This window comes from Hyla sarda, chromosome 3 (assembly GCF_029499605.1).
Source record: "Hyla sarda isolate aHylSar1 chromosome 3, aHylSar1.hap1, whole genome shotgun sequence".
NCBI classification, from domain to species: domain Eukaryota; kingdom Metazoa; phylum Chordata; class Amphibia; order Anura; family Hylidae; genus Hyla; species Hyla sarda.
In genome coordinates, this window is record NC_079191.1 from 8,217,092 (window position 1) to 8,234,995 (window position 17,904).

The following is a 17,904-nucleotide window of genomic DNA, read 5'->3' on the forward strand; positions in this document are numbered from 1 at the left end:
GTGGTCATGATGTCAGCAGAGAGCTCTGTGTTCCAAAAGTAAAACCATTCCTCTGTAGTATTCAGCAGCTAAGTACTGGAAGGATTACGATTTTTTTATTGAAGTAATTTTACAAATCTATTTAACTTTCTGGCACCACTTGATTTAAAAAAAAAAAGTTTTCCACAGGAGTACCCCTTTAACCACATAGGGACCCAGGGCGTACAGGTACGCCTTCGCTCCCTGGTACTTAAGGACCCAGTACGCCCGTGGGTATTTCGGTTCCCTGCCGCACACCGGGCAGGGACCGGACCGGGATGACTGCAGATATCTATCAGCAGGCACCCCACGCAAAGGCCTAGGGGAATCCGTATTGGCATGGCTGGATTTACTGAAATTGACTTTTTCAGTAATTTTTTCAGTGACAGTTTTGTCACTCACATGGTGGAGCAGACGAATCTATGTGCCCAGCGGTTCATCACCCATCACCCTGATTCTTTTTTGGCCAGGTCCAATGAATGGTACGCCATTGATACAGCAGAAATTAGGACATTTTGGGGCCTCGTGCTGCATATGGGCCTGGTCAAAAAGCCAAGTGTCAGGCAGTACTGGAGCGGGGACATCCTATACCAGACCCCGCTTTACATTATGGTCATGACATGGTTCGAGGCCATTCAGAAATGCCTCCATTACTCTAAGCACCCTCAGAGCTCCTAAAGCTCAGACATGAGGTATGTCCTTACGCCAAAGAAATGTATTTACAAATTTATGGTGACATTTTCTCCTATTACCATTTGTGAAAATGAAAAATTTGGGGTAACCCCAGCATTTTAGTGTAAAAAAAATAAATTTTTTCCTGTTCACATCCCACTATAATGAACATTTATCAAACACCTGTGGGGTGTTAAGGCTCACTGTACCCCTTGTTACGTTCCTTGAGGGGTGTAGATTCCAAAATAGTATGCCATGTGTTTTTTTTGCTGTTTTGGCACCATAGAGTCTTCCTAAATGCGACATTCCCCCCCCCCCCCCACACATTTCAGCAAAATTTGCAAATGTGACTCCTTCTCTTCTGATCATTGTAGTGCGCCCGGAGTGCACTTGACATCCACACATGGGATATTTTCATACATTTCATGAAGAGATGGGGTTACACATTTTGGGGGCATTTTCTCCTATTACCCCTTGTAAAAATTAAAAATTAGGGGGAAAAAATGCATTTTAGTGGGAAAAAAATAATCATCTACACATCCAAAGTTGTCAAACACCTGTGGGGTGTTAAGGCTCACTTTACCCCTTGTTACATTCCTTAAGGGGTGTAGTATGCAAAATAGTATGCAATGTTTTTTTTTTTATTTATTTTTTTGCTGTCCTTGCACCATAGGGGCTTCCTAAATGGGACATGTCCCCCAAAAATAATTTCTGCAGAATTTGCTTTCCAAAAGCCAAATGTGACTCCTTCTCTTCTGAGCATTGCAGTGCGCCCGAAGTGCACTTGACGTCCACACATGGGGTATTTCCATACTCAGAAGAGATTGGGTTACAAATTTTGGGGGGCATTTTCTCCTATTACCCCTTGTAAAAATGTAAAATTTGGGGGGAAACCAGCATTTTAGTGAAAACAAATAATTTACACATCCAAATTTAACGAAAAGTCATCAAACACCTGTGAGGTGTTAAGGCTCACTGTACCCCTTGTTACATTCCATGAGGGATGTAGTTTCCAAATTAGTATGCCATGTGTTTTTCTTGTTTTGTTTTTTTGCTGTCCTGGCACCATAGGGGCTTCCTAAATGGGACATGCCCCCCAAAAACCATTTCAGCATTTGCTTTCCAAAAGCCAAAGGTGACTCCTTCTCTTCTGAGCATTGTAGTGTGCCCGCAGTGCACTTGACGTCAACACATGGGGTACTTCCATACTCAGAAGAGATGGGGTTACAAATTTTGGGGGGAATTTTCTCCTGTTACCCCTTGAAAAAAATTAAAATTTGGGGGGAAACTGGCATTTTAGTGAAAAGAAAATATATAATTTACACATCCAAATTTAACAAAAAGTCTTGAAACACCTGTGGGGTGTTAAGGCTCACTGGACACCTTGTTACGTTCCTTGAGGGGTGTAGTTTCCTAAATAGCATGCCATGTGTTTTTTTTTCTGTTCTGGCACCATAGGGGCTTCCTAAATGTGACATGCCCCCCAAAAACCATTTCAGAAAAACTGACTCTCCAAAATCCCACTGTCGCTCCTTCCCTTCTGAGCCCTCTACTGCGCCCGCCGAACACTTGACATACACATATGAGGTATTTCCTTACTTGACAGAAATTGGGTTACAAATTTTAGGAAGATTTCTTTCCTCTTACAACTTGTAAAAATTCAAAAACTGGGTCTACAAGAACATGCCATTGTAAAAAATGAAGATTTTGAATTTTCTCCTTCAATTTGCTACTAATCCTGTGAGAATGTCATTTTGAATACTTTGAGGGGTGCAGTTTTTTATAATGGGTTCATTTGTGGGGTATTTCTAATATGAAGGCCCTTCAAATCCACTTCAAAACTGAACCGGTCCCTGAAAAATTTCGATTTTGAAAATTTTGTGAAAAAATGGAAAAATGCTGCTGAACTTTGAAGCCCTCTGATGTCTTCCAAAAGTAAAAACATTTCAACTTTATGATGCAAACATTAAGTAGACATATTGTATATGTGAATCAATATATAATTTATTTGGAATATCCATTTTCATTTTAAGCAGAGAGCTTCAAATAAAAAAAAATGCAAAATTTTAAATTTTTTCATCAAATTTTGGAATTTTTCATCAAGAAATGATGCATGTATCGATTACATTTTTCCACTAACACAAAGTAGAATATGTCAAGAAAAAACAATCTTGGAATCAGAATGAAAGGTAAAAGCATCCCAGAGTTATTAATGCTAAAAGTGACAGTGGCCAGATGTGCAAAAAATGGCCGGGTCCTTAAGGCGAAAATGGGCTTGGTCCTTAAATGGTTAAGGATTCTGCTTTCTCCTGGTTCTTCTACTTCTCTGACTGCTTTTTTAAAGGAGATTTCTGGCAAAATATAACTTATCCTCTATCCAAGTAGCTGATCGTAGGGGGTTTGACCGCTGGGGTCCCCTGAGATCACCAGAACGGGACCCGGCGCTCAGTGAGAAGCACATGCTGCAGCTGGCACGCGCTCCATTCATTCTTATGGGAGTGCTGAAAAGGACCCGAGTACAGCTCTCGGGCATCATCGGCGCTCCCAAAGAAATGAATGGAGCGTGTGCCATCAGCCGTCTTACCCTCTGCGATCAGCTAATTATTCCCATGTTGTGGATATGGAATAAGTTATTTTTCACTGGAGTAATTCTTTTGAGTCTCATTTTTCCAGCTCTACTTCTTCTCCTCTTCCTATTGGTGTCGGGGTTCCTCAGAGATCAGTCTCGGGTTCTCTCCACTTTTCTCTCTACACAGCCCCCATTGGACAAACTATCAGTAGATTTGGTGTTTAGTAACACCCTCAACTCTCTATCCCTTCCCATGATATCACCCCTGTACAACTACAAAATACCATCATGTCTTTCCTATATCTGAAACAAAAAACTTTTTAAAAGTAAACTTCTGGTGTTTCCTCCATCGTCTAATTTCCACCTTGGTGTGTGGTATTACCTTAACTACCGGGTATCACACTGACTGTCTTGGCGTTATTCTAGACTCTGATCTGTCTTCCACTCCCTTTATTCCATCCCTCTCATGTCACTTGCATCTCAAAAACATCTCCAGAATTTGTCACTTTCCTACTGTTAAAACAGCCAAAACTCTCTGATTCATTCTCACCTTGACTATTGTAACTCTTTACTACTAGGCCTTTCCTTCTCGTAAAGGGGTATTCCGGGTTTATACATCTTAACCCCTATCCAAACGATAGGGGATAAGATGTTTGAACGCAAGGGTCCCGCTGCTGGGGACGTCCGCGATCTCGGTGCAGTCCCTGGCATTCTGTGTCAGGCGCTGCTTCCGAGACGGTGATGTGAAGTCACGCCACACCCCTCCATTCATCTCTATGGGAGGGGGCGTGACGGCCGTCACGCCACCTACCATAGACATGAATGGAGGGGGCGTGGCGTGATGTCCTTTGGATAGGGAATAAGATGTACAAACCCCCTTTAAGTTTTCCCTTCTCCAGTCCATCCTAAATTTTGCAGCCAAACTCATCCTCCTCTCCAGCTGTTACGCAGATGCCTCCAACCTGTGTCAGTCACTTCACTGGTTACCTGTATCCAGAATGCACTACTCAGAACTCCTCAGTCTCTCCCCAGTGCTCCACCTCCCTACATCTCCTTCCTCATCTCTGTCTACCATCCTACACATTCTCTCCGCTCTGCCAATGATCTAACGCTAACATCTTTTACAATCCGAACCTCTCATTCCCAGCTCCATGACTTCGCTCGTGTTTCACCAGTTCTTTGGAATACAATACCCCAAACCTTCAGACTAATACTCAAGATCCATAGTTTTAACCGTGCCCTGAAGACACATCACAATCATTCACAATCATTCGGTAGTCTCTCACCATCCTTTATGTAACCTCCCCATTTATAAATCATGGCTGGACCATTGTATTAAAGGAGACATCCAGTGGTGAAAAACTTATCCCCTATCCTAAGGATAGGGAATAAGTTTCAGATCACGGGGGGTCTGGCCGCTGGGGCCCCCCGTGATCTCCTGTACGGGACCCCGGCAGCCTGCGGGAAGGGGGCGTGTTGACCGCCACACGAAGCGGTGGTTGACACGACCCCTCAATACAACTCTATGGCAGAGCTGGAGCGCTGCCTTTGGCAATCTCTGGCTCTACCATAGCGATGTATTGAGGGGGCGTGTCGGACGCCACTTCGTGCTGTGGTCGACACCTGCTATCTGGCTAGCGAGCCAGGGCCCCAGCGGTTGGACCCCCCCATGATCTGAAAAGTTTTTCCGCATTGGACTACCCCTTTAATAAACCACTGTCCACCTTGTGTTTTGCCCCGTTCCTTGTAGACTATAAGCTCTCGCGAGCAGGGCCCTTACTCCTCCTGTTTGAAAATATAGTGTGCAATATTGTAATGTCTGATACTTGTCATCAACAGAACACTTGAATATCTTTCTTTGCTCCTGAGTTGCTGCAACAGTATTTTTTTATTGAGGAAAAAAAATCCCCCCAATAGGGTGTGGTGGTCAGACATTCAAGTTGCCACAAAAGAAACCAAAACTCTTTTCTGGGACAGTGCCACCAAATTATCTGTAGAGGAGGAGGAGAAATGGACTGATTCCTGTCTCAAAGTCACATATTGAGGTAACATCATCCTTATTTGTTTTCCGATTTCTCTACCTTAACATACTTACTGGAGATGATGAACAACGGTGACCTGATAATTCTGGCCCTGCTATTGCTTGCACTACTGTCACCCACATACCTTCTGGTGGATGATGTGTCACAAGTGTTTCCGGTTGTAGTTATATTGCCCCTTTGCCACTGTCTTTTACCAGACTTTTTCTGACTGATCTATAATGCGGCTGTATAAATTCTTGCTTGACATGAAACCGTTAAACTCTTAGTGGCACTAACTAAAAGATACAAAACAGTGACTGCAAAGTGCCATTAACCTGTTAAGGACCCAGGGCGTACCGGTACGTCCTGAGTCCGCTCCCGTTCTATAATGGGGGCCACGGCGTGGCCCCGCGTCATAGCGGGTCGGGCCCGACCTCTAACAACCGGGACCCGTGGCTAATAGTGCGCGGCATTGATCGTAGTGCTGCGCTCTATTAACCCTTTACGTTCAAAGTTTAATGCCGCGTCTAAAATGAAAGTGAAACCATGCCGGTTAGCTAAGGGAGCTGCATCCCGAACAGCTTACATGACAGCCGGAGGATCCCTACCTGCCTCCTTGTTGTCCGATCGCCGAATGACTGCTCAGTGCCTGAGATCCAGGCATGAGCAGTCAAGCGGCAGAATCATCGATCAGTGGCTTCTTATGAGAACTACCGTAACTACCCTGCTTCTATTATCGTGAGGGGATCTCAAGATCCTGAAAAGCAGGAAGTGTTCTGGTTTTCACAGAAGAGAGATATACATAGGGGAGATTTATCAAAACCTGTCCAGAGGAAAAGTTGCTGAGTTGCTAATAGCAACCAATCAGATTGCTTCTTCATTTTTTAAAAGGCCTGTAAAAGATGAAAGAAGCGATCTGATTGGTTGCTGTGGGCAACTCAGCAACTTTTCCTCTCGACAGGTTTTGATAAATCTCCCCCATAGAGTATTGTATGGTGTCTCAGTGTGAGAAGGTTTGGAGGATAGGGTCTATAAGAGGGAGAGACTTTCAACAGATATATGGTAAAAGGTATGAAACTAGTGTGGATCTGGGAAGGGATTATGGTCGGGTAATGTACATCTCTAACACCCAATAGCTTTACAGGGCATACAGGCAGGGCCATACAATCAGGACAACCACTTTGACGGAAGAGTATAAAATAAAAGATAAAAGCAAAATATAGCAAAAAAATGTAATCCACATATCACTGGAAGAAAGTATTACTTATAGTTATAATCATGAAGTGCCGGCCCAAGACATTGTGCTGCCTGTGTGCCCCCCACATTAGGTAGGTAGCATAGTTCCCCCACAATAGGTAGGCAGCATAGTTTCCCCATATTATATAGGCAGCATAGTTCCCCCACATTAGATAGGAAGCATATTTTCCCCATATTAGATAAGAAGTATAGCTCCCGACATTAGGCAGGCAGAATAGCTCCCCCACATTAGGTAGGCAGCATAGTTTGCCCACATTAGATAGGCAGCATAGTTTTCCCACATTAAATAGACAGTATAGTTAGTAGGTAGGGCCAGCCCTGTAATCATGGAAAATTAGTCATGGATTTATTTTTGTCATCTTAGTTCATTATCGAGGATGAGACAATGTGCTTTGTAAATAAAGTCCTAAATGATTTTCTTACTTCTCTGTTATTCAGACTGTAAATTAGCGGATTTAACATCGGGCAGACAGCAACGTAAAATACAGAGATATACTTCTCCTGGTTGGATGCGTATAGGGACGAGGGGCCAAAGTAAGTGATCATTCCAGTCCCAAAGTACAAAACCACCACAATGATATGGGAGGTGCAGGTGGAGAAGGCTTTATACTTCCCGGCAGTGCGAACCTTTAATACAGAGGAGATAATACAAATGTAGGAAATTAAAATAAACAAGAACGGAAGCAAAAGGGAGATAAAACTAATGCAAAATATCACAAGTTCATTCAAGTAGATGTCCCCACATGAGAGTTTTATAACAGCCACAAGTTCACACATGAAGTGGTTAATTTGGTTACGGTTGCATAAGGATATTGGCATCACTAGGGAAGGGAAGATGTAAATCATGAAGCTGAAAATCCATACAAAGGCGGTGAGTCTGTAACAAACGCTCCACCGCATCATTACCGGATAGTGAAGGGGCCAGCAGATGGCAACAAACCGGTCATAAGCCATTAGGACAAGAAGCTGACACTCCGTTCCACCCATGAAGAGTATAATGTATAGTTGGATTCCACAGGCCCGGTTGGAAATGGTTCTATGGAGAGTGAAGAGGTCAGACAACAATCTCGGCACAGCGGTTGACGAATAGCAAAAGTCTATGAAGGATAAATTGCAAAGGAAGAAGTACATAGGGAGGTGAAGACGAGCGTTCATGAGAACGGTGCATATTATAAGAAAATTCCCGATGATGGTTATTAGGTAGATGGTCAAAAATAACAAAAACAAAGCAATGTTTATCTTCAGGTCTGTGGAGAAACCCTGTAGAATGACTTCAGTGATGATCGTCTGGTTCTCCATTCCCATCCTATACAATTATTCAGATGACAGAAATCTTATCATTATATTATATACTGTATGACACATTTTTATATTATAATTTTGTAAATCCAAAAAAATGGATGAAAATATTTTTTGGTCCAAACCCTGCAGCTCCCGTTCAGCTACATTCAGTCCCCCAAACTTCTCTCTTATAGCACTTGGTGCTGCAACTGCTGGCTCAGCCTATCAATGGCCACAGCAGTGTCCAGTCTTGGGCTGTCATTGGTCGAGCAGGCAGGTCCTGCAACAAGAGCTCGGCTTGGAAGCTAGAAGAAGGCGAAAAATTCCGGGGACCCATTGGTGCTAAACGGAAGCTCAGGGTAACAATTGGGAACTGGGACTAGGTTGGTATAGTTTTACAGATGCACCAAAACATAGATGCACCAATTTTTTTCAAGGATACTGTAAAAATAAAAAGTTCTTAATTTTTATTTTTTTTACAATTGTACAAAATTTTTGGGATGTTTGGCAACACTGCTAACCACAATATGATAGGAATATCCATGGATTAGGATTCTCATCTCCTTGAAAAGGGTGGAGATTCGTACAATCCCGGCAAAAGATATTTAGTCTATCCCCTTGTCTAGTCCATCGACTAGTATGGAGCTTCCTGCACAGGGTGTGAACCAGCGTGTCGTAGGACCATAAAAAGAGGGTTCACTTACCTTTAATCACTGCACTGTGGATGTTTACTCAATGTGCTAAATAAAAGACATGAACGGTACAATATAAGTTTAGTTAGGTCATATTTTATTAGAAATCAATTCAGAAATCCAGGTAATTGCCAAGGGTTCACTTACTTTTTCTTGCTGCACCGTGGAAGTTAATTAAATTTGCTCAGTAAAAGACTTGAATAGTACGACTGTCTGTTGGTTGTCAGTTTAGTAAGATTGTATTTTATTGGGATTCAATTAACAAATCTAGATTATTTAAAATGGTTCACTTACTTTTCTCCTGCACTGTGGATGTTTACTAAATTAAAAGCCTTAAAGGGGTATTCCGGGCAAAAACATTTTATGTCTGATCGCGTGGGGATAAGATGTCTGATCGCGTGGGGCCCGCCGCTGGGACCCTACGATCAGACATCTTATCCCCTATCCTTTGGATGGAGGAAAAAATGTTTTTGCCCAGAATACCCCTTTAAACTGTTTAAAAGACTTAACCAGTACGGCAGTCCGTGTTTTACTCATTTAGTTAGACTGTGTTTTACTAGTAATCAATTCAGAAGTCCAGGTAAATCATTTACTTGTTTCCTGCAGTTGTATAGGGTAAATAAGCCCTTTAGCATTGTAAATATTATAGTAATTAAAGGGGTATTCCAGGCAAAAACTTTTTTTTATATATCAACTGGCTCCGGAAAGTTAAACAGATTTGTAAATTACTTCTATTAAAAAATCTTAATCCTTCCAATAGTTATTAGCTGGACAGCTCCTGGGACGTGAGTCATCAGAAAGCAGTTAGACAGAAAACAGCAACTCAACTTCAGAAGCTAATAACTATTGGAAGGATTAAGATTTTTTTATAGAAGTAATTTACAAATCTGTTTAACTTTCCGGAGCCAGTTGATATATATAAAAAAAGTTTTTGCCTGGAATACCCCTTTAATTGTATTTTTCTATAAGATAAATATGCAGAATTTCAAAATACTGCTGGAAAAGAAATAACAATAAAAACATTTAAGATAAAAAGCAATTTAAAGTGTAGCTAAACTTTTGTTTAACTTTGATATGTCATAGTGATACCACATAATCTTGTCTGGATGCTAGGACCCCCATTGATCGGTAGAATGAAGGGACAATGTTGTGTATTGAGTACTTTGGTGGGGGTCCTAGCGGCGGGATTCCCACCATTTACAACTTCTGATAGAATAAAAGGTTAGTTACACTTTAACCCTTTAAAGGGGTACTCCAGTGAAACAAAATGTTTTCAAATCAACTGGTGTCAGAAAGTTAAACAGATTTGTATATTACTTCTATTTAAAAATCTTAATCCTTCCAGTACTTATCAGCTGCTGTATACTACAGAGAAATTTGTGAAGTTCTTTCCAGTCTGACCACAGTGCTCTCTGCTGACACCACTGACTGTAGAAGGGTGTCCAGAGCAGGAGAGGCTTTCTATGGGGATATGCTTCTAACCTGGACAGTTCCTGACATGGACAGAGGTGTCAGCAGAGAGCACTGTGGTCAGACAGAAGGGAACTTCACACATTTCTCTGTAGTATACAGCAGCTGATAAGTACTGGAAGGATTACGATTTTGAAATATAAGTAAATTTCAAATCTGTTTAACTTTCTGCCACCAGTTGATTTGAAAACATTTGTTTTTCCACTTGTTTCCACTGGATTTCCCCTTTAACTCCTTAAGGACTTAGGGTCCGCTCAGAAGTACGACAAAATCAAACCTATATAAGTATATATGTTTCATTTTAATTGTATGGACCTACAGAATAAATATAAGGCATAAATATAAGGCATAAAAATTTACTGCATAGAAACGGAAGCCCCCAAAAATGACAAAATGGCGTTTTTCTTCAATTTTGTGGCACAATGATTTTTTTTCCATTTTGCCAAAGATTTTTTGGTAAAATCACTGATGTCATTACAAAGTAGAATTGGTGGTGCAAAAAATAAGCCCTCATATGGATTTTTAGGTGCAAAATTGTGATTTTTTTTAAAGGGCAGGAGAAAAAAATGAAAGTGCAAAAACGGAAAAATGCTCAGTCCTTAAGGGGTTAATGACCACCCAGTATCTTTCAATGATGAACATTGTTTGTGCACCCAATCTGCAGGGACCTCTTTTGGCATTGCTGCAGTTGGAGGAAGTTCTCAGTGCTCCGGCCACTTCTAGCTGGAGCTGTCATTTACTGCTGTGCCACATCGACAGGATCGGAGGAAACTCCAATTTTGGGTGATTTTTGGGTCTTATTGGGCCCTCTGCAGTGCAATGTGTTGGCCCTGATCAGTAAACATGGTGTCTGGAGAACTTCTCTATAACTCTATAATTCTCTATAATGTGATGCCCAATTTCAGATTTTCTTATAGAGACTGCCTAGACAGCCTGTACATGTAGATCACCGATAGTACAGATCTGTGCTGATGTCCAGTATTAACCTTTTATAGTTGATCTATTGCTGATTAGCTCAGGGTAGCTGATCGGAACACTTGCAGCAAAATCACAGGTTCTGAGATGAAGGTCCCTTACCCGCCTCCTGCTCGGCCGATTGATGCTCCATGACTGTAGGCAGCCCTCAGCAGCCTGTAGTAATGGAGCACAGATAACACTGATCAATTCTGTTCTATGGTGCAGCATTGTTCAGTGTATGCATTCGCAAGATTATATTTAATAGTCTCATATGGGGACTAAAAAATTGTGAATAAAATGTAAACAAAATAATAAATGTGAAATGCATATTTTTATCACTTTATGTTCCAGAAAAAAAGGTAATACAAAGTCTCATCTAAATAAATGGTAACAATAAAAACTACAGTTCACGGCGCTAAAACTGCTTCTTACATAGCCCCTTATATGGAAAAATAAGTGTCAGAGAGGTCAGATAAGGGCAAATTTAATCATACTTATTTTCTTTTAAAAATTTAACACTTTATTTTTTAAAGTAGTAAAATAAAACAAAAACCTATACACGTAGCATATCATTGAATTGTATGGACCTACAGAAGAAATGTAAATTTTACTGTAAAGTAATCTGCAGCAATGCGAAAAATCCCCCCCTCCCCCCTAAAGTTAAAATTTCACATCACAAATATCTTTTTTTTTTTTTTTATCTCTTTCCCCATACATAAATATGCCATTAACAAAGTACAATCGTTCCTACATAAACAAGTCCTAATATGGGTGAGAAACTGAATTCATAGGTGAGGAGGAAAAACAAAAATGTCAAAAAGGAAAATCTTCCCAGTCAATAAGGAGTTAAAATGAACATGGACATATCTGAGGCAAGGAATTACCTGTATACTTTTTATGTATGTGTGATGATTTTTATTTTTTTTCTTCTACATCAAATCCTAAATTCACAAGATTAAAACAAATTATAAAAGAAAACTAAATGTAAAAGAAAATGTACAAAATAAACAAAGACAGGGACGACAATGACAGGACATGGCACAACAAGCACCGCTCCACCGATCCCACGGCTTATAAAACAGTTCTACGCACTGGGAGGAGAATTTATTGGCCCCAGAGATTAATTATTTTTGTCTATTTTCTCGCGTAAGATAAAAATATTTAATAATTCCAAACAAGAAATTTTAATAAGGTGAATTAGTTGATGTTTTATTAACAAAAATGGAAAAGCAAAAAGTTGCATATGAACATGAATTCTGCCATGATGCTATGCTCTGATTTAGAAAGTACTTTAAAGGGGTTATCCACCATATGGTGATTTTAGTACGTACCTGGCAGACAGTAATGGACATGCTTAGGAAGAATCTGTGCTTGTCTTGGGGCTAAATGGCTATGTTGTGAGATTAACATAACACTGTGGTTAGCTTTTTGTGAACTGGTATTTCCTGTTTGAGTTTTCTTTTTTTGCCTACAAATCCCATAATTCCATTTTCCTTCCTCCCACACATCTGCCACCCCACCCATTGAAACATAAATGAGCTGCATCCATTCAAAAGACCTGTGGTTTTCAATCAGGGTGCCTACAGCTATTGCATTAGTTGCAGATTGATCTCTCTCCCACCAAGTGATCCCTCCACCCATTGAAGCAGACAGGCTCCCTCTCATCAGCTGACTAGTGATGTAAGGTCTCGGCCGCATTGCAACCTGGGAAAAATCTGAGACAACAGTCATTTTGTATCCTGTTAAAAATAAATATTGTGGTGAAAACCACATAAGAATTGTGAGAAAACCGTCCCACACAGGTAGAGACACTATATTATGAACTACACTAATTTTACAGCCCCTGTAGCATAGTCAAATAAAAAAATTCCTGGAATATCCCTTTAACAGGGCAGCTTATAGTGGGGACACATTCCAATTGGGCAAAAATCTTCATAGAGAAAAATAGAAAAGCTAATATTTTGCGCTGGTCCTCCAGAGCGAATTTTTTTGTCCTGGTCCTCCTGTTTGGTGCAGGACCTGCCTCTCAGTCAGTCACTTGACAAGATGACACATCACTGCAGACATTAATAGGCTGAGGACCGGAGCTGCAGGGAACCAGGGCTACGTAAGTACAGTTTTTTTCCCCATCCCTTTATTGGTAGCAGCTCTGTATATTATTTTTAATAAAGATTTCTATTTCCTTAATTTCTCTGCTCTTTATTTATCCTATCCCATAGAACTTTTGTGTGTTACATAACTTTACAGCTTGGACAGTAAAGCAATGCCTTACGACTTTGCGATGACATTGCAAAATTGCTATTTCTTAACCCCTTAAGAAGGACCCATAACGTATGCATACGTCATCACACCCTGGGTCTTAAGGACCCATGACGTATGCATACCCGGCGGAGATCGGAAGCGGATCCCTGCTGAAATCCTTCAGCAGGGATCCAGGGCAAAAGCCGAGGGGGGCCATGTAGGCCCCCCATGTCGGCGATTGTCGCAAATCGCGAAGGAAATCGCCCCTGCGATCTGCGGCAATACCGGGCTGATCGGGTCTCTGGGACCCGACCGCCTGGTAATTTTGCATGATCCCGGCTGTCACAGACAGCCAGGACCATGCTGGAGGCTAGGAGCGAGGTGGCAAGCCTGCCACCTCCTCCTCTCCCCTGCGATTTCTCGGTTAGCTAACCGACCAATCGCTGGGGGGGGGGGATAGGGCGGTTACATCCTCCCGCCCTGCCCGGCTTCTGGAAGTCCGCCGCCGTCTTCTTCGCCGGGATCCGGGTCTTCAGGGATGAGGTAAGTACGGATCTTCAGCCGCGGTTGGGCCCTTTACAGCAATGCATGTTGCCGTAAAGCAACATGCATTGCTGTATTGGGACCCTGTATACTACAACTCCCAGCATGCCCAGGCAGCCCTTGGTGTCTGGGCATGCTGGGAGTTGCAGTTTTTCAACATTTGGAGGTCCGCAGTTTTGGGACCACTGTGCCCTTCCAGATGTTGCAAAACTACACATCCTCAGCATGCCCTTACTGTCCAGGCATGCTGGGAGTTGTAGTTCTGTAACATCTGGCCCTTCAGATGTAGCAGAACTACAACTCCCAGCATGCCTGGACAGTTTTGGCATACTGGGAGTTGTAGTTTTGCAACATCTGGAAGGGCACAGATTGGAAACCACTGTATTAGTGGTCTGCAAACGGTAGTCCTCCAGATGTTGCAAAACTACAACTCCAAGCATGCTGGGAGTTGTAGTTCGGCAACATCTGGCTCTAAAGATGTTGCTGAACTACTACTTCCAGCATGCCTGAGAATGTTTGGGAGTAGTGGTTTTGCAACAACTGGAGGCACACTGGTTGGGAAACATTGTCTGTTTCCTAACTCAGTGTTTCCCAAACCGTGTGCCTCCAGCTGTTGCAAAACTTAACAACCAGCATGCACTGATAGACTGTGCATGCTGGGAGTTGTAGTTTTGCAACAGATGGAGGTCCCCCCCTTGTGAATGTACAGGGTACATTCACATGGACAGGGGGCTTACAGTGAGTATCAGGCTGCAAGTTTGCGATGCAGCAAATTTTGTGCGGCAGCTCAAACTCGCAGCGGGAAACTCGCTGTAATCCCCCGCCCGTGTGACTGTACCCTAAAAACACTACACTACACTAACACAAAATAAAATAAAAAGTAAAAAACACTACATATACACATACCCCTACACAGCCCCCCTCCCCTCCCCAATAAAAATGAAAAACGTCTGGTACGCCACTGTTTTCAAAACGGAGCCTCCACCTGTTGCAAAACTACAACTCCCAGTATTGCCGAACAGCCGTTGACTGTCCAAGCATGCTGGGAGTTTTGCAACAGCTGGAGGCACCCTGTTTGGGAATCACTGGCGTAGAATACCCCTATGTCCACCCCTATGCAAATCCCTAATTCAGGCCTCAAATGCACATGGCGCTCTCACTTTGGAGCCCTGTCGTATTTCAAGGAAACAGTTTAGGGCCACTTATGGGGTATCGCCGTACTCGGGAGAAATTGCCTAACAAATTTTGGGGGGCTTTTTCTCCTTTCACCCCTTATGAAAAGGGGAAGTTGGGGTCTACACCAGCATGTTAGTGTAAAAAAATAATTTTTTTACACTAACATGCTGGTGCTGCCCTATACTTTTCATTTTGACAAGAGGTAAAAGGGAAAAAAGCCCCCAAAATTTGTAATGCAATTTCTCCCGACTACGGAGATACCCCATATGTGGGTGCAAAGTGCTCTGGGGGCGCACAACAAGGCCCAGAAGGAAGAGTGCACCATGTACATTTGAGGTGATTTGCACAGGGGTGGCTGATTGTTACAGCGATTTTGACAAACGCAAAAAAAAAAAAAATAAAACACATGTGACCCCATTTCGGAAACTACACCCCTCACGGAATGTAATGAGGGGTGCAGTGAGAATTTACACCCCACTGGTGTCTGACAGATCTTTGGAACAGTGGGCTGTGCAAATTAAAAATTTTGTACAGCCCAGTGTTCCAAAGATCTGACAGACACCAGTGGGGGGGTAAATGCTCACTGTACCCCTTGTTACATTCCTCAAGGGGTCTAGTTTCCAAAATGGTATGCCATGTGTTTTTTTTTTTTGCTGTTCTGGCACCATAGGGGCTTCCTAAATGCGACATGCCCCCCAAGCAAAATTTGCTCTCAAAAAGCCAAATATGACTCCTTCTCTTCTGAGCATTGTAGTTCGCCCGTAGTGCACTTCAGGTCAACTTATGGGGTACCTCCATAGTCAGAAGAGATGGGGTTACACATTTTGGGGGTATTTTCTGCTATTAACCCTTGCAAAAATGTGAAATTTGGGGGGAAACACACATTTTAGTGACATTTTTTTTTTTTTACAAATGCAAAAATCGTGAAACACCTGTGGGGTATTAAGGCTCACTTTATTCCTTGTTACGTTCCTCAAGGGGTCTAGTTTCCAAAATGGTATGCCATGTGTTTTTTTTTTCCTGTTCTGGCACCATAGGGGCTTTCTAAATGCAACATGCCCCCCAAAAACCATTTCAGAAAAACGTACTCTCCAAAATCCCCTTGTCGCTCCTTCGCTTCTGAGCCCTCTACTCCGCCCTCCGAACACTTTACATAGCCATATGAGGTATGTTATAGGAAATGCCGAGGGGCAACTCAGCTCACTCACCACACCGTAATGTAGTCCTGGGCTTCGTGGAGAGAAGACAGTCTGGAGCACGAACATGCGGGCCGCTTCCCGTTAGTAGCATGCAGAGAGAAAGGGTAGGAAGTTCAGCTCACGGACCAGAGAAAATAAAACGTAACCTTTACTGTGGACGGTTAAAATCCATGAGGACAAGAAAAACTAAATAAAGTATAAAAACATCGCGCCGACGCGTTTCGGGCTACAGACGAGCCCATAATCATGGCAGTGCATAACCGGACAGTGCCCGTTTATATATGAAATACCATATTGGAAACATACCGGAGAACCAATGACCTCGAGGTCCGGCGTCTGACATCAGATCCGGTCCGGCAGGCGCGTCACAGCAAGGTAAGATCCGAAATGGATTGAATGCTTGTGACAGCATACCTATGATGCGGGCCGGCTAACGGCAGGTGTGGACAAAGGGAATGGGCAACAGTAAATAAGAGTAAATTAAATTAATAATGATAATTACTCAAGAGAAATTGGGCTACAAATATAAGTATACATTTTCTCCTTTTACCCCTTGTAAAAATTTAAAAATTGGGTCTACAAGAACATGCGAGTGTAAAAAATGAAGATTGTGAATTTTCTCCTTCACTTTGCTGCTATTCCTGTGAAACCCCTAAAGGGTTAACATGCTGACAGAATGTCATTTTGAATACTTTGGGGAGTGCAGTTTTTATAATGGGGTCATTTGTGGGGTATTTCTAAGATGAAGACCCTTCAAATCCACTTCAAACCTGAACTGGTCCCTGAAAAATTGTGATTTGGGATATTTTGTGAAAAATTGGAAAATTGCTGCTGAACTTTGAAGCCCTCTGGTGTCTTTGAAAAGTAAAAACTCGTCAATTTTATGATGCAAACATAAAGTGGACATATTTTATATGTGAATAAAAAAAAACATTATTTGGAATATGCATTTTCCTTACAAGCAGAAAGCTTCAAAGTTAGAAAAATGCAAAATGTTAAAATTTTTCATCAAATTTTGGGATTTTTCACCAAGAAAGGATGCAAGTTACCAAAAAATTTTACCACTATGTTAAAGTAGAATATGTCACGAAAAAACAATCTCGGAATCAGAATGATAACTAAAAGCATTCCAGAGTTATTAATGTTTAAAGTGACAGTGGTCAGATGTGCAAAAAATGGCCGGGTCCTAAGATATAAAATAGCTGGGTCCTTAAGGGGTTAAAGTATAGCTGTCATTTTTTTTTTATTTAGGTGATTTTAAAACTTAGAAAAATTTTATTTATTAACTTTTTCACAACTCTTCTGTGAGAAAATGGCATCTAAACAGACACCCTCCCCTCCTCAATCCTTAATAGCCATTGCTATGTTGCGCACATATGGTACACAGAAGCTGTATAGCTGTATTTTGCTGCTCCCAATGCTGTGTATCTCTAAATAGTTATACCAGATGCCGTTACTGATGCCAGAGACAAAGAGCATTGGGAATGGCATCGGGAAAAGCTATTTAGGGTTAAACAGCACTTAAAACAGCAGAGCCGTTGGTGCACTACAAATCCCATCCAGCATTGAATGAGTCCATAAAAGATATCACATTACAATACCTAGCAAGCTGAGAAAAGCAGTGGGCTGACTTTTTTTTTGTTGAATAAATATATGTTACATGTATTGGCAACGTGGAATACCCATTTTAGGCCAAGTTACTTGTATTTTCTGGCTTTAATCTAACATATTCAAACATATAGTTTAACATAACTACGTATTTAAAAGCGATAAGAGTAAGTGCAGCATTGCCAACTAAGGACAAGTTA

At 41.8% G+C, this 17,904-nt stretch overlaps 1 protein-coding gene across 1 annotated transcript in view; it reads right to left on the reverse strand.

Moving 5' to 3' along the window:
- Positions 1–6,897: 6,897 nt before the first annotated feature.
- The window catches only part of LOC130360480 (olfactory receptor-like protein OLF3), a 40,106-nt gene continuing 29,099 nt past the window's right edge, over positions 6,898–17,904 (reverse strand). The window contains exons 2-3 of the mRNA XM_056562971.1: positions 8,523–8,558; positions 6,898–7,843 (exon numbers count right to left, since the gene is read on the reverse strand). Of these exons, the coding sequence (XP_056418946.1) occupies positions 6,898–7,842 (945 nt within the window). The 5' untranslated portion in view covers position 7,843; positions 8,523–8,558. The remainder of the gene's footprint in view (positions 7,844–8,522; positions 8,559–17,904) is intronic.